This window comes from Oryza sativa, chromosome 3 (assembly GCF_034140825.1).
Source record: "Oryza sativa Japonica Group chromosome 3, ASM3414082v1".
NCBI lineage: Eukaryota > Viridiplantae > Streptophyta > Magnoliopsida > Poales > Poaceae > Oryza > Oryza sativa.
The window spans coordinates 17,715,863-17,740,231 of record NC_089037.1 but is presented as its reverse complement, the minus strand read 5'-3'; the positions used below and the strand labels follow the sequence as shown (position 1 = coordinate 17,740,231).

At 45.3% G+C, this 24,369-nt stretch overlaps 2 protein-coding genes and 1 pseudogene across 2 annotated transcripts; 1 reads left to right on the top strand and 2 right to left on the bottom strand.

Annotated features, from left to right (window-relative positions):
* Window positions 1-6,891: 6,891 nt before the first annotated feature.
* On the bottom strand, window positions 6,892-7,360 carry LOC107280421 (uncharacterized; annotated as a pseudogene).
* Window positions 7,361-18,026: 10,666 nt separating this feature from the next.
* LOC4333115 (COBRA-like protein 2) lies at window positions 18,027-22,187 on the top strand. The gene is made up of 6 exons (NM_001417681.1): window positions 18,027-18,628; window positions 19,893-19,972; window positions 20,420-20,879; window positions 20,950-21,103; window positions 21,187-21,464; window positions 21,547-22,187. The coding sequence occupies exons 1-6, from the start codon at window positions 18,547-18,549 to the stop codon at window positions 21,867-21,869; spliced, it is 1,377 nt and encodes a 458-aa protein (NP_001404610.1). The 5' UTR covers window positions 18,027-18,546; the 3' UTR covers window positions 21,870-22,187.
* On the bottom strand, window positions 22,127-24,369 carry LOC4333114 (COBRA-like protein 5). The gene is made up of 3 exons (NM_001417680.1): window positions 24,004-24,369; window positions 22,851-23,909; window positions 22,127-22,744 (listed from the first exon to the last, which is right to left on the bottom strand). The coding sequence occupies exons 1-3, from the start codon at window positions 24,062-24,064 to the stop codon at window positions 22,458-22,460; spliced, it is 1,407 nt and encodes a 468-aa protein (NP_001404609.1). The 5' UTR covers window positions 24,065-24,369; the 3' UTR covers window positions 22,127-22,457.

The window sequence follows — 24,369 nt, the reverse complement described above, 5'->3', positions numbered from 1 at the left end:
AAATGGTCCTTTTTGGGGCGCCAGAGTGGCTGGCGCCGTCATCCAATGTCTGGCGCCGTCCTCCTGCCACCGTGGCGCACGTGAACCGACGTGGCAGGAGGAGGGCGCCAGCCATGCTGGCGCCGCCCCAGGAAGGAGGGCGCCAGCATGGCTGGCGCCGCCGCCTCCATTCCTGTTTCTCTGTATGGAGTTGCAACGGTGTCATTTTTATTTTATTTTTTCGGATGTTTTTTCATACTCAAGATCACGATACAACCAACCACAAAAAAAAAATTTAAACTCGAACTACCACTTAGCTAAGTCTGAAAATATCTAGCATACCACTTAGTCTACTTTGCACTTTCACTAAAATTAGACCATAACTCTTTTAGTAAAACCCTTTGATCAGCATGTTAAACATAATGCACTCTACCACTATATGAAATTACTTAATCTAATTCAAAATATAACCACATGAAATGACATATATAAGTTAAACAGTACATAGAGATGCAATTTTTTTATTTTTATTTCATTTTTTTGATATTTTTTTCACACTTAGGAGAACATAGGAACCAACCGTATAAAAAATAAACTCAAACGGATAAAATATGTGACATGTAGAATTTTCCAAAACTCTACCAAAATGGACAAAATATATCATCTATTAAAATAGGCATAACTTTCTCATACGGACTCGGAATCAGGCAAATAATATATGCACGGACATCTACAGAAAAAGTTACATCCGATTCTCCCCAGCTTTGCCGGGTTCGGAGATATTAAAACCTCCAAATTCCGCTTGCAAGATTGTGTTGTCGAGGAGAGAAGTTTTTCGGTGGAGCTTTGGAAAATTCCATATGTCACATATTTCGTCCGTTTGAGTTTATTTTTTACATGGTTGGTTCCTGTGAGTTCCTAAGTGTGAAAAAAATATCAAAAAAATAAAATAAAAATAAAAAAGTTGCACATCTCTCTCCTCTGCACTAGTTCGGAGAGAGGAGAGGAGAGGAAAAATTCTACATGTCACATATTACGTTCATTTGAGTTCAATTTTTCTATGGTTGGTTCTTGTGTGTCCCTAAGCGTGAAAAAAATATCAAACAAATAAAACAAAAATAAAAAATTTCGGGGGGGGGGGGGGCGCCAGCCACTCTGGCGCACTCCCCCTAGCCACCTCAGCATCGCCCCGCCACGTCGGCAGGGGGACGGCGCCAAAGAGGCTGGCGCCGTCCTGTTGAACAACGGCGCCAGCCACTCTGGCGCCCCAAAAAGGACCATTTTTGGGATAAGTTTTTCTAGGGGTCTACTTGCGAAATAAGTTTTTTAAAAGGACCAAAATGTGAAAAATCCAGCCCTTTTTAATGTACTGTTGTCTCTCGGAGCCTATATTCACTGTAGCTTTTTATAAAATTTTAAAAGATAAGCATTATTGGCTCCCTCTAATAATAAATAAAATTTATTGATTCCGCCTCCGCTAGTATCCTTAAACACCCAAACCGCATATATTGATTTCCAGGCTTCCAGCATGACATAATTGCTACTCCCTCTAGGTTATAAGATGTTTTCACTTAGGTCAAAGTCATATAAGGTGGACACGAAGCTCTCCAAAGATATAAGCACTATCAGATCATCATATCAATATACATCCGGTGGATACAATCCTTAAACATGAGTATGGTATTACCTCTCATTGAGAGGACCTCAACCTGTCTAAATCCTTGTTTTCGCATCCATCCAATTTTACATCTTGTGTGCTACCCTTTTTTATTATTGTCGATTTCCAGAATCAATAATATGCTTCAGTGGGGAGGCAGCCCATGCATATTTTCACTAACTAGCCACCAATCTGTGTTGAGTTGCCTCGACACAGTTAGCGAACCAAATTTGGATATGCATGTATAGATGGCCAAATAGACCGCTTGGCTCGGCACAACCCAAGTACGACCGGGCCCGGGTCTAGGTCAGTCGGGCTAGCAAGGCCCCACCTACACGACGGGCCAGGAAGTGCCTACCACTGGCTGCACCAATGACCCAGGCACGGCTCAATAAGACTTGGGACGTGCTGGGCCGGCCCGAAGGCACAATAGCCCGTTGTGCTTCTCTGTATAATAATTTTATTTTTCCTTCCTCATATCTTTGGGTTGTGTCTAACATAGCAAGAATAAGTCTATTTTGCATCCTTGTCTTTGGGACATGCCTCATATGCCTAAATTAAGTATATTTTGGATCCCTCAATTATTTTTCTTTGACCGTGTCGTGCCAGGCCAGTCCACTCTGCCAAGGCATCGGCCCAGTGTCACGCCCAGAAATTTAGTCCTAAATTTCCAGACTATTTTGTGTATTAAATCCCTGTCCAGGACTAGCCAGGGTACACAAAACGACAAGTAATAAACAGATCCAAACGTAAATAAAGCGTAAAATACTCACAGAAGAGGCACTTAGTCCTCACATCGAAAGAGAACGACAGCAGCGGAAAAAGACGATCCTAGCGAGGCTTCAGCTCCACTCCACAGGCAAAACTCAACTGGGGTATGAGCCTTGGTCCTCTAACTTCGTCTTCAGCTCAGAAGCACTACACTTCTGAAAAGGGGGAATAATAGCAAGGCTGAGTACAACCACCATACTCAGCAAGCCACACCAATGATGCAGACGTGCAAGGGGAACACAAGGACAGTTTGTGGCTATTTGCATAAAGGTGGTTGTAAAACATTTTATTAAGCAAAACAGTAAAACAGTTGAGTGATTAAAGTAACATTAAATCTCCACTGATCAACGCTACACTACGTTGAACATGCCCAACCAACCCACCTGAACTACAGTGCATTGAGTCGATTTATTAAGGGTGAGACTAATCACGGTGAATCTGGTCGATCGCCCATAACCGCGGACACGGCTATTCGAATAGTTTTACTTTGGCCAGAGGTGCACAACTGTACCCACAAGACATAATCCACCGGCATGTCACCGCGTCATCATGCGCCCATGATGAACACATCACCATGTCGAGTGATTTTGACAAGACCCTTCATATAACCCTCCCCTAACTATCCACACCACGCTAAGGTTTCACCCTCACTCCTCGCAAGGCAGCGGGCAGTCCCCTCGTGCGCCGCGGTGAATCCGGCAGCTGGACAACCGGACACCCCGGCCGACCCAACTCCATCACACCCACCCTCGCCACCGGTGCCTAGGAAAGGGTCGAGCTATACTTTAGATCAAGCAGTTACCCACTCCCGCTTGTGGCAAGCGCTGTATGTTTTCCAGGGTTTCCCATGAACCGGTCCTTAATTGCCATGGGTGTAACCAGCAAAACCATACACCCACAGCCCACCATTCAGTCACATTTTAGTTGGATAATTACGCCCAATGAAACATAGTCGGGTGTCTCGAGCACACAGCTCGTTCTGATACTAAAAAGGTCTAATACTGCAATTATCCCATCAACTGAGCTAGTGGTAATTAAGCATGGCTAAGCATATAGTTCTAGCTAGGTCACATAAGTAACACAAGCTAGTCGATTTGTTACCCAAGGTTGACAAAAGACATATATCAAGTAAACATGGCACAAGAGAGCAGATCGGTAAACCCTGATCCCATGTAATTAGCAAAACATGCATATTTATTTACAAACGGTAAAACATTTATAAATTGGGATCAACATGCTCAAGGGGAATGTGTGACTTGCCTTGCTTCTTCACTTGGATCTTCTGAACTCTTTTCCTCGTGACCGCAGACTTCCGAAACGGCGGAAACTACACGCTGGCACGCAAAACGAGGAAAACACTAATAAAACCAAGGAAACAGTACATAACAAACATGTAGATCTTAAATTTAGATGAATTTTGCAAGTTGAATGGCCCAATTCAGAGTTCGAATGAATTAGATAGGAATTTTAGAAATTTTGAGCCATTTATATGAATTTCTAGAATTATTACTGATTTATCGTGCAATTATTAATTATTTTCTTGAAGGAAAAGATTAAGCGCTGACGTCATCAAAGAGGCCGGCGCCGACAGGCGGGCCCCACACGTCAGCGAGACAAGGAGGTGGTCCACCGTGGACCGGGACCACAAGGACGGTCCACCGCCGGTCCACGGGTTGGACGGCCTAGATCGGCCAAGCCGATCGGGTGGCTAAGAGGGAGGCAGCCGGCTGGCACATGACCACCGGCTGGCAGCAGCCGGCGACGGCGCGGGGAGCAGCGGCGCACGCGGGCGGTGGCGGCGCACGTGAGGGAACGGCGGCGCGGCGCGGCAAGGGGAGGCGGCAGCCGGCTGCCTGGCACAGCCGGCAGCGGCACGGGCGCGGAGCACGGCAGTGGCGACTCGGCAGCGACGGCGCGTCGCGAGGCGGCCAGCGAAGGAGAGATAGAGGGAGAGGGAGGGATGCTCACCGAGCTCATGCAACGGCGAGAAGGTGACGGGAAGGCGGCCGACGGCGAGGAACAGCGACAGCAGGCTCCTTGGGAGGGCGGCGCGGTGGAGCTTCGGCAACCACCGGCGAACGTGGAGGGGTGGCCGGGCTTGCTCGAGACCTGCTGAAAGTGGAGGAGGGGGAGATATGGCCTGAGGCGGCGGGAATCACCGGCCGGAGAAGGTAGAGATGGAGAAGCTCACCGGTGCTCTGGATTCCGACGGCGAGGAGTGGCGGCCGAGGGTCTCCTCATCCTTGCGAAGTCGAGGGAGGCGACGGCACAGTGCGGGGTCGGCCAGAGAGGCGGTGCGGTGTGGCTGTAGTTGGCGACGAGGGCGGAGAGAGATGGTGAACGTGGCGGCGGCGTTTCGGCAATAGATTGGGGAAGAGGAGCGATAGACGGGGTGCGGTGAGGCGTGGCGGCGCTGTGGGTGGCGGCGGCATGGCCGGGCAAAGCGACGCTCGCCGGCGGGAGGCAGCTGGAGGCGGCAGTGGCTCGGGTCGGCGGTGGAAGCGGCGCTACGGCGAGGCTTCGGGGAGGACGAATGGATGCCAGGGTGCAGTGCGGCGTGACGAAGCTAGTGGTGGCAGCGGAGCAGTGCGGCGACAGCGGGAACGGCGGGAAGCGGTGGCTAGAGGCACGGCGGCGAGCGGCGGAGCGCAGGCTTGAGCGGGGAGCACGGGAGAGGGTGCGAGGAGCTCGGGGAGGAGGGGGAAACGGAAGACGAGAGCACGAGGGTGCTTTATATAGGGCTCGGGGATGGAGATCGTGGCTGGGAGAGACGGGATCGGCCGGCGACGTGAGGAGGCGAAGTGGAGCTCGTGGGGAGGTCAAACCGGCGCCGTTTCTTGCGGAGTGAGTGGGGGAAATAGTGGGGGTTGACCACGTTGCACATGCGCGTGGGAGCGGCACCGACGTGAGGGAAAACGCCGTGATGTGGGGCGGCAATGGCGGCATGCGCAGTTGCCGGCCTGGGAGGCCGAAGGTTGGGGATGACAGGTGGCGGTCGGGTTGGAGGTGGCGGCGGGGTTTCGGCGGTGGTTTGGGGAGGAGAGGTGGAGGCCGAGGTGCAGCGCGCGACGGCGAAGCTATTGGTGGCGTCTACACAGTGCGTTGACGGTGGGAGCGGCGGTGGCGCGCGGCTGGAGATCGCCGGCGAACGGTGGCGCGTGGGCTCGGCGCAGGGAGAGCGAGGGAGGCGAAGGAAAGCTCGGGGAAGGAGGGAAAATGAGAGAGAGTGCCCCGGGGTTCATTTTTATAGGCTCGGGGAGGAAGAACCGTAGCCAAGCGGGGCAGCAATGGCCAGCAAAGTGGGGCTCCGACGTGGGCGAATTGGAGCTCAAACCAGCGCCGTTCCTTGCGGGGAGAGTGGGGGAAATGGTGGACGACGTGGAGGGGGTCGTTCCCACGCGGTTTGATTGAGAGGCGCGGGTGGGGTGGTGGTGGATTCGGCGGCGGAGTGGGGTGGCAATGGCAGCAGTTGCCGGCCTGGCTAGAGGTCGGGGATGACAGGTGGGGTCCACCGGTCCCACCTGTCGGCCTGAGAGAGGAGGAAACGGGCTAGGGACGTATTGTAGACTTGAGGGAGAGTGAGAGCCAAGCGGGCTGAGGGAGGGAAGGCCGCCCTATGAAGGAGGAGGGGAGGGATTTGGGCCGAGCCCGAAAGGGAGGAAGGGAAAGATTATTTTCCTTTCTTTTTATTTAATTGATTAAATGAACTTTGTGACTTTAAAATTATTTATTGAGCTCCGAAAATTCGCGGGAAATTTCAGAGAATATTTTAGGGCACAAAGAATATTACAAAATATTCTCGGCCAATGATTTTTAAAGGACATTTTAATTCCCTCAATAATTCACTTGATTAAATTAATTTAACTTTTATTTAATTTCTAGAAAATGCATTATTAAATGATTTTTAATCCCGAACGAAAATCGGGGCGTTACAAATCTACCCCCCTTACAGGAATCTCGTCCCGAGATTCTGGGATGGCTAGAAAGAAAGCTGGTGTATGCGGTCTGACTGATCTAACTGACCAACCTGCACGACTGAACTGGTTGGATTCGACCTTTCTGTTTCTTTGTTTTGCCAAAACTGGACCGACTGGTTCTACATGAACTAACCCAGACCAGGACTGTGGATGTTCATGGAACTTATGTATCTTGGACTGAACTGTTTGATGTGCTCGAGGGTGTCCCGATCTTTCGATGAGAGGGATAAGTCGATTGGATGGAGTGACATTGGCGATCTGACTACAACTATCCAGGGATGTTGCGCCTTAGCAATCGTTACACCAACTCCAGAGGCGGTCGTGAATCTCGACGGATGCACGATCAGCCCAACCACGAGGGTATTTGTTCCTGCAAGCAATCGAGAACCAGCAAGAACAAGATGAACAAGCAACTAAATTTGCAAATCAAAGATGATGGATTGAATCAGCAGAAGTAACAAGTGGGGTTCAGTAACAAGCAATCCGGCGATCTAATCGATCACGGGATCAACTCGGCAAAGTAGCGACGCTATACTTTGATCTAAACAAAACCCGATTATTCTTGGCGGTGAAGAAAGCTATAAGAAGAGGAAGAGGACAACCACAGGGGTGCTGGGGTCGTTCTCTCACCCTAGGACGCGTCCCTAATGGACCCAACTTGATACACGGCCCATTGGGCCCAAAGAGGTGACGCAGCACCGTGGATAGAAAAGGACTTGGTAATAAAATGAAGATTGCGGCCGCTCCAGAACTGATATGGATATGAGGCTAGATCCATTTAAAAGTAGACTTGACAAGCTTTCCATGAAGTACTTGCACGCCCAAATCGGAGTTCGCATGAAGTCGTGACGGCTGTCAGAAGTTGGTGTTGTGCTGCAGTCCGAATCCATCCCGCGCGAATCCTCTCCCCGTTTGATCCTCTCCATTGTTACTGAGTAAAACAAGAGTGCACGTGTCTCCGGGGTATAAATAAGAATCATATGAATTTAAGAATGAACGCACCTGATAGTTGAGTTGACGTGCACGAGCACGGGCAATAGGACCATGAAGTTGTACTTGTGGAGGCGTAGATGTATCGTTGGTGTTGATGTCCTCATCACTCTTAATGCTGGCAATTTTGGTAACCCGACAATTCACCATGCTGGCTAGAAGAGGATGAAGTTGTTCTGAAACTTGCATGTGACACTTGTAAATCATTGACCCTACGTCCGCTTGAGCTGGTCCTAACTCGAATGACAAGTAATTCCAGAAAACCTAGAAACCTGCTTGACCTGTCTTTCGTCTGAACTGCAACCGTCCCTGATGTTGCTTCTCTAAGCTGAACTATTGACCTGGCCCCACGAGTGTACCTTAGAATTGAACCTATCAACTTGAGATTGGGGCAACTCTGCCTATGGCTTGCAACTGACTCCTTTAATTACTAACCAAATTGTTGCACTGGGTTGAACCTTCAAGTGAAATGCCGACGAGGCAAACCAAAACTCATCTCTGAGACCTACCCCCCTTACAGAGAGTAGTCATACTTTCGTCTGACTGGGAACCTTTGAACTGTTGTCCTTGAAAAATCACCAACACTTCTCGAATTTACGGAGCCCTGACTTTGAAAATTGAAAACTTGACCAGTCAATCAAAATGACTTAACCCTTAGCTGACGATAGGAAATTCCACACAAAAGTGACTCTCATCTAGCTCATGAACATACTGACTCTTGACTCACTTTCCCATCAGTTCTAACTGCTGGCATGATTGTCCTGCTTCTGGCCTGACTTCGGTGTCGAGTTGCATAGTTGATTTCTGAAAACTAACCTGACCGACTCTGCATTGGAACTGATGCAATTTGAGGAGCTGGGGTGCTGCAAATAAAGTTGTCGACCTGATGACGCTGACGCCTTGCCGATGAATAACCTTCTGAGAAGTGACTTGTCGTACATCTTCCATGAATGGTTGGACACTTTGCAAAAACTGCCCTTAAAAACCATAACCACTATAGGTAGCACTTGTTGCTTCAGGGATCGATGGCGGCTTAGCTGTGCTGGTCTGCTGAGGGCTTGGTGGTGTACTGTTCGAGGTTGCGGGTGCTTGCTCTTGGAAAACAAACTGGCTTTGGCTCTGATCCTGATTCCGGCTTGCATCTGGGCTTGTACCTGTTGTTGGAGACACAATTGTTGCATCTGCTGCATCGGACTCTGCGATTGCTGCATCAACATAGGACACATCCATCATCTGACCTTGACTAACCAGAATCTGACCAGAGCGTGGTGCTCGGACTCAGCTGGTAGCTTGTTGTCTCGGACTGATCAAAAGCTCTGACCTCAACACACTACTGCTGGAGTTGCTTCCGCTACATTCGACCTTGCATCGAGCTTTGCATCTCCTGCATCAATACGCCCATCATCTGATCTTGGACACCAAATGTTGATCACGAGCAAGGGTTCTTCTGGCATTGGGGTACTTTGTTGCTTTCAACTGAACCGTTGATCTGTGACTTTAACACACCATCGTTGTTGTTGCTCTTCTCTCTGACACTGACCATCTGCTGCCAGGATGGAAGATAGATGGAAAAGAGGGGTTGCTAAAGGTAAGACCTTAAACCACTTGACTACTGATCTGTTGTGAGTAGACTTTTATTGTTCAAGTTGCTTAAGCAAACAACCTAGTATGGTCGCATCCCCACCAATGATGCAAACCATACCCCTACACACAAGCAAACAACACATGATCTAGCAGCTAACGAAACTACTCTTCCGGGGAGGATTGGGATTAGGAAAACTCTGGGAAAACTTCACTTGACCTTCGTGGAACGACGACCCTGAACTAATCTTCTCGCTCTTTGCACGAAGCTTGAGGCTTGACTTGGCTTGACTTCCGAACAGACATGAAGCTGGCGGTTTATCCTCCAGGGTTTAACAACTATAAGAATTGGAGGGACAGGGAGAAGAATTTTGAAAAACCGTTTTGCAAAGAAATGCCGAAGGTTTTGAAAAACCGTTTCGCAAAGAAATGCCCGAGAATTTTGAAAAACCGTTTCGCAAAGAATTTTGAGAGCCTTATGGCAATTTAGGACCGGTTTACGGGAAACCCTGGAAGACATACAGTGCTTGCCACAAGCGGGAGTGGGTAACTGCTTGATCTAAAGTATAGCTCGACCCTTTCCTAGGCACCGGTGGCGAGGGTGGGCGTGATGGAGTTGGGTCGGCCGGTGTGTCCGGTTGTCCAGCTGCCGGATTCACCGCGGCGAACGAGGGGACTGCCCGCTGCCTTGCGAGGAGTGGGGGTGAATCCTTAGCGTGGTATGGATGGTTAGGGAGGGTTATATGAAGGGTCTTGTCACAATCACTCGACATGGTGACGTGTTCATCATGGGCGCATGATGACGCGGTGACATGCCGGTGGATTGTGCCTTGTGGGTACAGTTGTGCACCTCTGGCCAGAGTAAAATTATTCGAATAGCCGTGCCGGCGGTTATGGGCGATCGACCAGATTCACCGTGATTAGTTTCACCCTTAATAAATCGACTCAATGCACAGTAGTTCAGGTGGGTTGGTTGGGCCTGTTCAACGTGGTGTAGCGTTGATCAGTGGAGATTTAATGTTACTTTAATCACTCAACTGTTTTACTGTTTTGCTTAATAAAATGTTTTACATCCGCCTTTATGCAAATAGCCACAAACCGTCCTTGTGTTCCCCTTGCACGTCTGCATCATTGGTGTGGCTTGCTGAGTACGGTGGTTGTACTCAGCCTTGCTATTGTTCCACTGCTGAGCTGAAGACGGAGTTAGAGGACCAAGGCTCAGACCCCAGTTGAGTTTTGCCTGTGGAGTGGAGCTGAAGCCCCGCTAGGATCGCCTTTTTCCACTGCTACTGCTTTCGTTTCGGTGTGAGGACTAAGAGCCACTTCTGTAAGTATTTACGCTTTATTTACGTTTAGGACAGTATATTACTTGTCGTTTTATGTATCCTGGCTGGTACTGGACAGGGATTTAATACACAAAATAGTCTGGAAATTTGGGCTAAATTTCTAGGCGTGACACCTAGGCACGGCCCAACTGTCGAGCCGGCCAGCACGAGCTCGACACCAATCTTGCCATGTTGTGCTTGGGCTGGGCCGTCGGGCCTCGGCCCTTATGGCCATCTATACATGCATGATGCATGGTCATGTAAGCTATACATTCATATGTGGTGTGTTTGGGACATATAGTCACATTGTTGAGTGGACCATATTTGTGGTTCAAGTTAGAAATTTTTGTTTGTGTGTGTATACACACACACACACCACTGGAAGAACATAAACACTATTTTTTGTTTTTTGCAGCGGCGAAGCCACCTCTTAGATAAGTCAGACGACCACCAATGCTCCGTCGATGTCATCTCCTCTATCGATAGCCGTGAACACTTATAAAAATTAGTCGATCACTGAAAAACATTATTAGTCATTCGGGCTTGACGACATCGCTAGCTCCACCATGTTTTATCACTACATGTTCAATTGACTTGGCATGTTTTGGACTTTTTACACTTGACCCTTTTGTTGAAAACTTATTTTACAAAGACTCTTATAATAAAAACGTATTGTGAGAATGAAACTTTTTTCTCAATGCCAAGGTCATTAGCGTCGGGATTCATGTCTCTGTACCAATGATACTGGCCCCGAAACCCTTGCATCTCCAGTAGTTAAGTCGGTGATGTGAAGGGGTTGGCGCCAAGAAGACCAATACAAGGACCTACATGTAAAAAAAATGAATGAGTTAAAAAATGTAAATATTTTTCTTACAAACAGATCCTAGTTAACTAGGGCTGAAAACGGTAATGGAAATTCCCGGCCAACCGATGTTCGTTTCCGACTTTCTACCAGCCAAGCCATATGGAAATGGTAATCGATCGAATCGAAAATAGAAATGGAAACGGAAATGGTTTTGCTATTATACCGATCATTTCCTTATTTACCGTATTTTTGTGGAAATTACCCTTTCTTATAATATACTCCCTCCGTTTTAGGTTATAAGACGTTTTGACTTTGGTCAAAGTCAATCTGCTTTAAGTTTGACCAAGCTTGTAGGAAAAAAAGTAGTAATATTTTCAACCCAAAACTAATTTATTAGGAAAATATATTCAATTATTGATTTGACAAAATTAATTTAGTATTATAAATATTACTATATTTGTCTATAAACTTAGTCAAACTTAAAACTATTTGACTTTGACCTAAGTCAAAACGTCTTATAACCTGAAACGGAGGGAGTAGTAATTATTGTGTTTCTAAATATGTTGATATTTAATTTAAGGGTATGTCTCTAATTGACCCACCGTTTAGAAATTGATTGACTCTTCAATCAAATCCCTAACTTGAGTGCATGGTTAAAATGGAGTTAATTTATAATTTATATAGTATAACATGAATTTATTTATACGTGTAGCATACTTAGGTAAAGCTAAGAGAAAATTTCTTAAATGTCACTTAAAGTTCACGAGTTTTCTTATATGCCATCGAAAAGTTGTTATTCCTTTATATGCCGCTGATTGAACTTATTCTTCCCCCATATGCCATCTATGTCATCATCTTATGTAATAAGAATGTAAAAGTACAATAATACCCTTTTAGTATAGGTGTCCACTCGTTTCTTTGCATGTCATCCAAATAATTACAAAAATATATTTTTTTAATAACATAGAAATAATATGTGATATATCACTACACAAATATGCAAGTTTAAATTTCACTTTTACAAAAAATTTAAAAAAAAATCAAATTTGGTTATGAGCACACCTATACTAGTTTCAATTAAATTTGTTGTTTTCGTTACAACTTGCGAAGATCAAATTTGAAATTGATTTTTTTGACTGATATATCAAATATTAATGAGTGAATTTCAGAAAACCCATGTTTTGAGGCCAATGTAACACATAACCACAGGTTTTATTTATTTTCTCAAGTAACCCCGTGCATTCAATCCAATTAACATAATACCACAGGTTTAAGTGAGGGAAAGTGTCACAAAGGCAAGTGACATGGCAAACCTGCTCCACATCAGCAGCTAGCCCCACCTGCCAGGTCAATGCGTGGCCTATTAGGGTAGGATCACGCGGGAGAACAGAAGCGCACATTCCCTGTTCCCACACACGCGACGCGGCACCTTCCGTCTTTCTCGCGCACGCGGGCGGCGGCGGCGTTCCCCAACCATCTCTCGCATGATGGCCTCCAACGATGATCGTGCTGTTAACCTAGGTGGAGGAAGATTGGAGGAAGAGAACTTGTTGGGTACTAAGACCAGGGAGATGGATAAAATCAATATTCCTAGCAGGTAACTTTCATCCCTTTTCTTGAGATGATCATCTGAATAGACTCCAAAGCATGCTGGTTGGTGATTTGCAAGGACACTCTGATTCATGGTTCTTTGACGAGGAATTAAATCCAGCCTTTTGATCATGTTTGTCTTGTCAAGAAATTAGGGCTAATAAAATATAATTAGGGGATTATTATTAGGGCATTACAACTATGCAATCGTTCTTGTGTTTGTCATTACAAATTTGCTTTCTCATCATCGGACCGTAATTTTTTAATAAAAAAAAATGTAGATTGAACAGTATTAGAACTATTGTATTGCACTCAGATACAAGACTAAACACAATTGATATTTAATGGCCTGCAACATTTTTTTCTGCTTCACAAAAGAGCATACATGCCTTCCTCTTTTTTTTTCTCGGCAAATATGTTGTGGTTTTCTCTGCTTCACGATGTATATATTTTTTTCTCCTTGAATTTATTGTTTGCTTTTTAGGACGGAAGGTGATGAATGGACAATTTTAATAACTGTAATAACGAAGGAACATCCCTATAACTAGCAAAAAAAAAAGACAGATCAACTGTAAGGTGAAACCATTATGCTCAAGTGTGTATGTTGATAATGGCCGAGTAAAAGCAATAACACACGAGGATAGTTTTGTCAGTTTGTTGAAAAACTGACAAGGTCAAAGTAGTTTGACCTGGCAATAAAGGACAAAAAATTTCGTTGGATGGTATATAAGGAAATAATAACTTTCCAATGGCATGTAAGGAAATTCATAAACTTTGGAATATGTGTTTTTATAGTTTAATGTTACCGTATTTGTTAACGGTTTCTAATCTATACCGACATATTTCCATCCGTATTGTTCCGTTTTTGGTTTTTGATATTTCCGATATCGTTTTCATTTCCGACTTTACCATTTTCCATTTCGTTTTTAAGAAAAATATGGTCATGAAATTGGTTTGTTTCTAACCATTTTCATCCCTATCGATAACAAAGCGTTGAGGATCTATTTTGAGAAAAAAATATTTATGTTTTGACTCTAGGTAAATAGTATATTATAGGGGTGGGCATAAAAAGACCAAATAGAAAAGATCGAGCCTGAGAAATTCGGTCCTAGACAGCGAAAGACCAAATTTTGTTCGATCAGTCTCAGTCTCCTCGGTTAACCGAATAGAGCGAACTTAAAAAATGTCCAATGCAACCTACAATCCACTCAGTTCCATAGAAGTAAACTCTATTTTTCACATTACTACTCCTTCTAGACATGTAACCCAATAAGAGTCTTTACTCAGATGTGCTTGTGATTTTTTTTGACTTTGGTGTTGAAAATTTCTATGATTTCTTTGCATATATGAAACTGCTGCTAAATTTCGGTCAGGATTGAGACCGAGACCAAATTTACCGGTACTGATATTTTGTTATTGAAATTCGGTCTTCACTATTATCGAACTGACCGAAAGAGCGAAGACCGAGACCGAAATTTTTGGTCTGACCGAATACCCACCCCTAGTGTATTCTACCGGAATCCATGAATTGAAGCTTCTAACGAACATACTAAATAATCAACCTTGTACTAACTTGCATTTCCCTAACAAAATTCAACGTACATACAACACACAAATCGATCTTTTTTCTAAAAACTCCCATAATCGAGATAGTAATTTTTACGAAAATCGTACAAACAATATAAAAACAATAACGCTTTTCCCCGAAAAAAAAACAATAACGCTTTGACCAATTACCTTTTGCTGACAGTTCTAACAAGCAGAAGTCAAACCTTGTAACTTACATTTCCCTATCAAAAACCTAACGTTCGTTCAAATACCCAAAACATGTTCCTCGAAAGAAAGACCCTTCCCAGAATCGAGATCTCGCAGCATCGCCTTTTCAGAGAGAAAAAAACGGAGGCCCGATGTGTTCCAGCGCGCTTTCCCGCTGGCCGGCCGCGCCGGCGCGCGCGGGACCGCCGCCGCCCCACCGCCTGCTGCAAAACCGCACGGCGCGCGGCGGGGCCACCTGCGGTTGCGGGCGGCGTGCGCGGTGAGGCGCCGTGAAGATATTAATTAATGAAGGAACACGAGGAAACAAATACCCTGTACTACTACATGTCTCGCCTTCATCACCTCTACCGCTGCCATTCGACGGTCCATATTCATTTTTACCATCAATCCGACGGCGCAATAACAGTCGGCCTCCGCTACTACTAGTAAAAAACCCCATGTTACTCCACTTGTTACCACTATTAGTAATAGCAGAAACCATCATTAGTTACTAAAGTTTATAGTTTCATCGAAGATTAGGAAATCAACTCCCAAGCAGTATCAACCGCACGTGCTTGTCGCATGCCCCCTGGCACACTTTACGTTAATGTTCCTTTTCTTGTCATAGCATTTGCCCTAATCCTTTAAGCCTAACCACTAGCAGCACTGGTAGTACAGGAGTAATAATCTACTGGTACTAGGCTAATCTGCATGTTGTTTCGCCATCATCCAACAGCTAGCGACAGAATCTAGAACGGATTTCCAGCCATCCAGTCCGATAAAAAAGGGTCAAATTGGATCCTTTGTGAGAGTCATTCTGGCCCCCACATTTCATACCTCGGCGATGAGCTAGTTATTACAGACAAATTAGGCATGTTTAGTTCCCCGTAAAAACTTTTATCATATCAAATTGAATGTTTAGACATATGTATAGAATATTAAATATAGATAAAAAACTAATTACTCCGTACACAGATTGCGTGTAAATTGCGAGACGAATCTTTTAAGCCTAATTGCGCCATGATTTGACAATATGGTGCTATAGTAAATATTTGCTAATGACAGATTAATTAGGCTTAATAAATTTATCTCGTAGTTTACAGGCGGAATCTGTAATTTATTTTGTTATTAGACTACGTTTAATACTTCAAACGTGTGTCCGTATACCCAATGTGACAAGCCAAAACTTTTCACCCCTGCATCTGAACACAACCTTAGTTTTTCTTGTCATAAATTATGAATTAATCCCTCCGTCAGCCATGGTTTTTCGCGTCCAACTTTGACCACTCATCTTATTTGAAAAAATTTTGAAAAAAAATAAAAACATAAGTCACGAGTAAAGTAGTATTCATGTTTTATCATCTTATAACAACAAAATTGCTAATTATAAAAAAATTTCAAATAAGACGGACGATCTTGGGCGCTGAAACTCATGACTGCACTTATTTTAGGACGGAGGTAGTATTAGTACTACCGGCGATGAGCCAAAACGTCAATTTTTCAATTGAAAAGATATTAGCCTCTATCTTCAGTTAAAATAGAATTAGAGGGAGTACTCCCTCGGTCCCATTTCAAGTACGGCCGTTAACTTCTATTTAATGTTTGATCATCTGTCTTACTTAAAAAATTTATAAAAAATAAAAATTAAATCACGTATAAAGTACTATTAATATTTTATCATCTAATAATAAAAAAATATTAATAAAAAATATTAATAAAAAATTTAAATAAAATGAATAGTTAAACGTTAGACACAGAAAATTCACGAGGGAGTATTTGGATCAGGAGGACGCGAGAGTCTCAGGCCTAACTTTTTCTTCAAACTTCTAATTTTTTTATCACATTAAAACTTTCCTACCCATATAAACTTCTAATTTTTTTTTCAAACTTTAAATTTTAATCAAACTTCTAATTTTAGCTTGGAACACACGCTGATGATGAGTGAGCTGAGGTCTGTCCTCTTTTGAGTTTTGAGTCTTGACTTTGACAAGTGTTGTAGTCAGTGGTACTGTAGACCACTTCCATGTGGGTGGGGCCCACACGAGGCCACGTAGGAACCGATATGGCGACGGCCGGATCGGGCGCGCAACTGTTCGTGCCCAACCCCGGAGCCCGGGCCCCACTACCGGATGGAGTACGTGTACTATACTCGTAGTTTTAGGGGGTCTTTGGGCAAATACATAAGTAGGGTAGGGACTTATATTTTATATTTTTATGAGAGGGACTAAAGTTTAGTCCCTAGTTCCCAAACACCCTCTTAGAGCATCCACAATGGTAATCTATAGGCTCTCTATAAGAGATCCATGTCAGCATATTTTTCTACCTGAAAGAGATTAAATGAAGAGAGAGAACAAATCTATCTACTAAACTGGAGATAGTCTATAAAAAAACCGAGGCAATGTATTATAGCGCTATAGATACCCATGTAGACATACTATTGAGGTGATTTACTATTAATCTAATCTATTGCTGAGATATACATATAGATAGTACCTTATTTTTTTCATTGCGGGTGCTCAAAGTTTTCTCATACCAAAAATGCCAAACCATTTAAATGCTCCTATTAAAGTCTCCCAACCCAGTGATCTTTCTCTGGATTCCTTCTCTCTTTCCCGCCATAAACGGAGTGGTAGTAGTACTACTCAATAAGTTTCCCGCGAAATTATATATTTTCTTTTTAAAAAACCTAGTACGATATACTAGTAGTACGTACTCCTATACATAGACTGTGTTCGGTGATACAAGAAAGAAATAAGAAACGGATTTGCTACAAACCTATCGCCATTCGCCATATTTTCTGACAAAGAAAATATCAGATGAGTCATGAGTGTGAAGATTCGTACTCGGCATGGAGAGAAAAAATTGGCAGCACAAACATGTGGCGATAATTGACCTAGGATCCTTGTGGATAAAAACCAATGATGCTAGCCAAACTAGTCAGCTTTGTTTTCTTGTTTATTTTATGACAAGTTACATATAGTTAAATTTCAGTTACAATGTACTAATTACACTAGAGGTATACTATAGTTATATTTAAAAGTTTTTGAGTCAAAAAAAAATTGTCGATAGTTTTATAGATAGTCTTATAAGCCTGACAGTTTACTGAGCCGTTAATTTTTTGTCAAAAATATTATATAGCTAAGTTATTTAAAAAACTATATTCATATATTTTTAAAATTTAAAATAATTAATCATGGTTCACCTACTAGGTTAGCTTTTTTTTATTTTGGAGGGAGGATGTCTAGGATACTCCTCCTAGGGTGTGTTTAGTTCTTGAAAAAAGTTGAAAGTTTAAAAAAAAATTTGAAAGTTTATGTGTATAGAAAAGTTTTTGATGTGATATAATATGATAGAAAGTTGAGAATACGGGAAACTAAAGACAGGTCTACTGTATATAGACGTGATTTACTAGGCAGAGTATAGAGAAAAAAATGAAGAATGCATCAGCGCGCGTGAAGGAGTCGGAGGAAAAGAAGGGCATATGGCATGGGACTATGGGAGGACATGCTCCCGGCCTAGTGCACTGCAACACGGCCATCCTTGAATACAAAGACCCAAGAAACACGAAAAACTCGAAAGCTCCCAGCTGCATGCTTGCCCCTGCTGCACAGAGACCAATGGCCAATGCCCCTCCTCCTCCTCCTCTTTTCTCTCTCTTCGCCCACCTCCGTCTCTCTCTCTCCTCACGGAGTCTGACTGACAGAGGTAAAGCAGCAGTAGTCGCAGTCGCAGTAGCAGCAACAGCAGCTCGCACCGTTGCAGCCTTTGCTCTCTCTCTCTTCTCTCTCCTCTCTCGCTCGCTCGCTGTGTGGCTGGCTGCAGCGTCTGACGCGCTCTCCTAGGCAGGCCTCACTCCTCTCTCTCTCTCTCTCTCTCTCTCTCTCTCTCTTTTCTTTCTTTCTTTCTCGCACAGATACAAAGGTGCACCCGGCCCCGCCCCTCCCGCGAGAGCACTTCGGTTTTAATCGCCGGGAGAAAAAAAATAAATGGGAGGGGCGGTTTGGGGAAGAAGAAGTTGAAGAAGGAGAGGAGGACGCTGAAAAGACCAAGCAACAAGAAGGGAGTCCCTCTTTCTCTTTGGGAGTGGAGAGAGAGAGAGAGAGAGAGGCATCGGCCATGGCGAGGTTTCTCCTGGGTGCGGCCGCCATTGCGCTGCTCGCCGGCGTGTCGTCTCTGCTGCTGATGGTGCCATTTGCAGGTCAGTGCTACTGCTTCGCTTTACTACTCCTACCTGTCTAACGGATCGGTTTTTTGTTACAGGAGTTTAGAGAATAAATATGCCATATTTTCTCCTTTTTTTTTATTCTTCTCGGAGGGTAAAAAAACTCTGATATTTCTGGGCTTGGGAGGCTTGGACCTTGGAGTCACCTGCTTGCTTAATGCGTGTTGTTTTGCAGTCAAAGGTTGATGCTTCTTTTTGGGAAAAAAAATTATAGCGTTTTTGTGAATGTTTTCAGTCCAAGATTCCTTCGAAATGGCGCCATTTTGTTTTGAGCTCACACATTTCACCCTTCCTCAAGTTGGCCTTGCTGCGATGCTCGCATGGTTTCTCCTCTCGAAAGACAAAAAAAAAATTAAAAGGAAAAAAATTGCTGTCTTGATTCATAAGAAGGAATGTTTCCTGAATCTTGAGTCAGGAATAAGAATCCTAGTAATAGATAATTATATCTGCGGTTGGAATCACGTGAAATCGTGGCTGCGGTGTACTACTCAAGTTTTATTTCGTGGACACGGGTGGTGGAACACACAAAAGGGCTGCGGTTTATACCGTTCCATTGTGACTAGTAGTACACCTCTCGTTTTAAAGAATCTAGTTAGAACATTAGCCTTTTTTGGGCATGTGGCCATGCAGGTATTGTGTTTGTTTGTTAACTGTCCAAACAATGTTGTCCTACCATGGCCTTTGTGCTCTGATTCTGGGCTCTGTTACTCTGTGTCAACTCTGTTTCATAGAGTTCCATATTATTAGTCCAAGTCCAGGAGTTGGTACTTCGTGGCAAGAAAAAATCAGAGCAAATGTTGCTATAGCAGTTTACCAATTTCGTATTTATTGATCTGTTTATGTAATTATTATGTTGTATGAAGTTAGAACTCTGCTCCCCACAAATGTAGCATTTTTCCTATTCAGTCCAGGAAACAAAGGTAGAACTTTCATGAGTGCTGGAAGTAGTTAGGCAAAAGAACAATTATGATGGCTGTGGAACATGTGAATTGGGCAGTTCCAGAGTTCTTCCCCGTGGTTTCGTATTATGTATGTAGAGTTGAATGCATGCTTTTGGTCTAGCATCATGTAAGCGCCGAATTCGACCCAATCGCGGTAGTTTGTCAATCCAGTTATGTAAACTGTTATTCGAAGTAGCACTTCAGGTTTGCAAATTGCAGGGTAGCCACATTTATTTGCTTTTACTTTGTGATATATTATACATTTTTTTTTGTTGTGAAATTTGCCTGTCTCTCTGCAGAAGCATATGATCCTCTCGATCCAAATGGGAATATCACAATCAAGTGGGACATCACACAGTGGACCCCAGATGGCTATGTTGTAAGTTCACTAGATTGTCAGCTTTCAACATAAGCTGGGGCTCTTTGAGCCTTTCATCTAAAAAAAGTTCACGAGATTATGTGTCTGAAACTACCATTTACCAATAGTGTTAAGTCATGCATGGTAATTTACTATAAAACCCTGATGTGATCTCAATTGCTCTAGACATCTCTCTGAAATTCACTTTACAGCAAGGAACCTTTATTTTGTGTTTTTCTCTTGTTTATAGTTCTACTTTGCATCCTATAGAACCCCAAATAAACAAATGCAAGTTATTCTTCTAGTTACATTTTGATAGTGGGCAAGACAGATTTGTGCATCATTTAGCTATAACTCTCTGTTTTTTTTTTGTTTCATGGACACCTCTTTCTTAAATGATTGGTAACTTAACAGCTTCTAAGAGATGTTTACTTGTTCTTGATGTCTTGTATAATGTACTTCCCGTAGGCTGTTGTTACCATATACAACTTCCAGAAGTACCGTCATATCCAAGCGCCTGGTTGGAGTCTTGGGTGGGCTTGGGCAAAGAAAGAGATCATTTGGTCCATGGCTGGTGGGCAGGCCACAGAACAAGGTGATTGCTCGGCATTCAAAGCAAATATACCGCACTGCTGCAAGAGGGATCCGAGAGTTGTCGACTTAGTTCCTGGGGCGCCTTACAACATGCAGTTTGGAAATTGTTGCAAAGGAGGAGTGCTTACCTCATGGGTGCAGGACCCACTAAACGCAGTAGCATCATTTCAGATCACTGTTGGACATTCTGGGACTAGCAATAAGACAGTAAAAGCGCCGAAGAACTTCACTCTAAAGGCCCCAGGTCCAGGATATAGTTGCGGATTAGCGCAAGAAGTGAAACCTCCTACTAGGTTCATTTCACTGGATGGCAGAAGAACAACTCAAGCTCATGGTAAGTCATTTCAGTGTTTTTTGTCTTTCTGGCGTCACAATTATGACACCCTTTCTTCCTTTTTTTGCAGTGACTTGGAATGTGACATGCACATATTCGCAGTTTGTTGCTCAAAGAGCTCCAACTTGTTGTGTTTCACTTTCATCGTTTTACAATGAGACAATAGTTAACTGCCCGAAATGTGCGTGTGGCTGCCAGAATAAGAAGCCAGGAAGCTGTGTGGAGTAAGCACTGTTGCTTTAGGAAGTCTATGGATTAACAAACTAATTTCCCACTTCTGATTTCTTCTATGTATTTTCGTTGGTAGGGGTAATTCGCCTTATTTGGCGTCTGTGGTGAATGGACCTGGCAAGGGCAGCTTGACTCCTCTAGTTCAATGCACACCACACATGTGCCCAATAAGAGTGCATTGGCATGTTAAGCTCAATTACAGGGACTATTGGAGGGTTAAGGTCACAATCACAAATTGGAATTACCGGATGAACTACTCGCAGTGGAACTTAGTAGTTCAACACCCAAATTTTGAAAACGTCTCTACTGTTTTCAGCTTCAACTACAAATCTTTGAACCCCTATGGAGTAATAAGTGAGTATTTGCTTCAACTTCTGAGTAAGTTTGACAATTTTAATGTGAAATATTTTGGCTAACGATTAATCTTTTGCTTCAGATGACACTGCAATGATGTGGGGTGTCAAGTACTACAACGACCTGCTTATGGTGGCTGGGCCAGATGGAAATGTCCAATCCGAGCTTCTATTCCGGAAGGACCGGTCAACCTTCACCTTTGACAAGGGTTGGGCTTTTCCAAGGCGCATATACTTCAATGGCGAAAGTTGTGTCATGCCTTCACCAGATCTGTACCCATGGTTACCCCCCTCTTCTACTCCTAGATTTAGGACTGTATTCCTTCTCATGTCATTCCTGGTTTGTGGAACATTAGCATTCTTGCACAACCACCTAGTTTTAGACAAAAACTGTGGAAAGTGCTGACCACATTGGGCATTGGCTGTTGACATACTGAGTCTTTTGGAAGTTTAGGGTGTGCTCTTGCATGAAAAGCTAATTCGCGTTTGATTTAGGTTGTAAGTTTAGGTTCCTCGAAATCATTAAAGTTTGGGTTGTACATTCTGATGGTGTGTATTCTTGGTCTGAAGTGTGAAGACTAATTGAGAACCCCAAGTCCCAACATTAATTGTCTAGAGAAATGTTTGCCATCTCATCTGATTGCAAGAAATTGCATTTTGTAGTTGGTCAGTAAATGTGGAAATTGTTTCTTTTTTCCTCTCAATTCAAGGTCAATACCTGCATACATATTTGTAGTCACAACAGAATTTGCAGAAAAGTTTGTGGTGTGATTTCTCAGGGCTGGCCTAACTGGGGACTGACCAAAACTCTTCCAGCCTGATTGTGTTGTACATTATGGAGATCTATCAGGCAATTTCAAAGTTAACACAATATCACAGATTTCCTCTTTGACTGAATATCCAGTATGAATAGACCAAAATGCCCCTACCTACACTGCTCTCCAAACATGTGGGAATTATCAAGAAGACAAAGCAAAAGGGGACATTTTTCTGATCATGCCACCAGGAGGAGCACCACCAAGATCGCCGAGGCGGCGGCGGCCACGGAACGCGGCGGCCCGATCGGAGCGGAGTTGGGTAGGTAGGGGTAGGAGTCCGGCGGCGGCATCTTGCACTCGTCGCCGTTGAAGTAGATCTTGCGCGGGAACGCCCAGCCCTGGCTGAAGGTGAAGGTGTTGTAGTCCTTTCGCATCAGCACCTCCGACTGCACGTTGCCGAACGGCCCTGCCTCCATGAGCAGGTCGTTGTAGAACTTGAGCCCGTAGAACATGCCGGTGTCGTCTGCAATATACCATGGCCGTGGTGTCGTCCAATTAGTACAGGTATAGATATGAAAGCGAGAACGATGTCGGAGAGGAGGAATAAGAGGTTGTGGTAGAGAGCTTACTGATGTTGCCGTAGGGGAGGAGGGGCTTGTACTGGAAGCTGAAGACCTCGGTGACGTTGTTGAGGTTGGGGTGCTGGGCGACGAGCGTCCACTGGGTGTAGTTCATGCGGTAGTTGAAGTTTGTGATGGCGATCTTGGCGCGCCAGTAGTCCTTGTAGTTGAGCTTGACGTGCCAGTGCACGCGGATCGGGCACATGTGCGACGTGCACTGCAGCAGCGGCGCCCCGTCCTTGCGCGGCGTGTTCACCCCCGCCGACAGCGCCCGCTTCGAGTCGCCCATGATGCACTCGGTGCCGCCGCTGTGCCCTCCGCCGCCGCCGCTGTTGCGTCTGCTGCGTCCGTCGCCGGCGCGGGCGTTCTTCCCGCCGCCGCCGTTGCCGCGGTAGCCGTCGTGGCCGCACCCGCAGGCGCACCTGGCGCACGGCACGATGGTGCTGTTGTAGAAGGAGGAGAAGGAGACGCAGCAGGTCGGGTAGCGCGACGCCAGCTGCTGGGAGTAGGTGCAGGTGACGGTCCACGTCATGAGCGCCTGGGTGCGGCGGCGCCGGTCCGGGGTGAGGTAGACGGTGGAAGGGACGATGGTGGCCGGGCCACACGTGTACCCGGGTCCCGGGCCGGCGAGGGTGAAGTTGGTGGGTAGCTTGACGGTCTTGTTGGTGGTGCCGGCGAGGCCGACGGAGACCTGGAAGGCGGAGACGGATCCGGCGGGGTCCTGGCCGTAGGCGGAGACGACGCCGGCCTTGCAGCAGTTGGCGATCTGCTGGTTGTAGGGGACGCCGGGGAGGAGGTCGACGATGGCCGGGGTGCGCTTGCAGCTGTGGGGGATGCCGCCCTTGAACTTGGAGCAGTCGCCCTGCTCGGTGGCCTGGGCCCCCACGATGGACCAGATGACCTCCTTCTTGGCCCACGACCACCCCACTGTCCACCCGGGCGCCAGGATCTGCCGGTACATCTGGTAGTTGCTCATCGTCACCATCGCCACGTACCCGTCGGGCGTCCACGATATCACGTCCCACTTTATCGTGATGTTCCCCTTCGGGTCCAGCGGATCATACGCCACTGCAAGCACACACACATGCATGATTGATTAATCAACAGCAAAAGTATAATTTAATTAGGAATAATGGGCAAGAAGATCGAAGAAGTAATTAACCTGCAACCGAGCATGTCACGGCGAGGAGCAGAGCGAGGAGAGAGCATCTGTGCAGCTCCATCGTCGACCTCACCGGCCGGCGAGCAAGCTAGCACAGCAGCAGCAGCTACTCGATCGAGGTGAGCAGGGAATTGAATGAGAAGGCGTGCACTGGCTGGCCAGGAAGAGGGAGGAGAAGGTAGAAGAAGAAGAAGCCACCGAGCGGCGAGATGGCGCGTCACACCTCGATGGATTGATCGTCGGTTGGGTTTCTTGAGGAGGACTCATTGCATGACGGAAGGGGTGATGGCTCAGCGCCACCTCTCCGACATGGTTAACATGCCGTGAATCTTGGGTTCGTCCCGTGCATATGCGGGCATGGCGCTC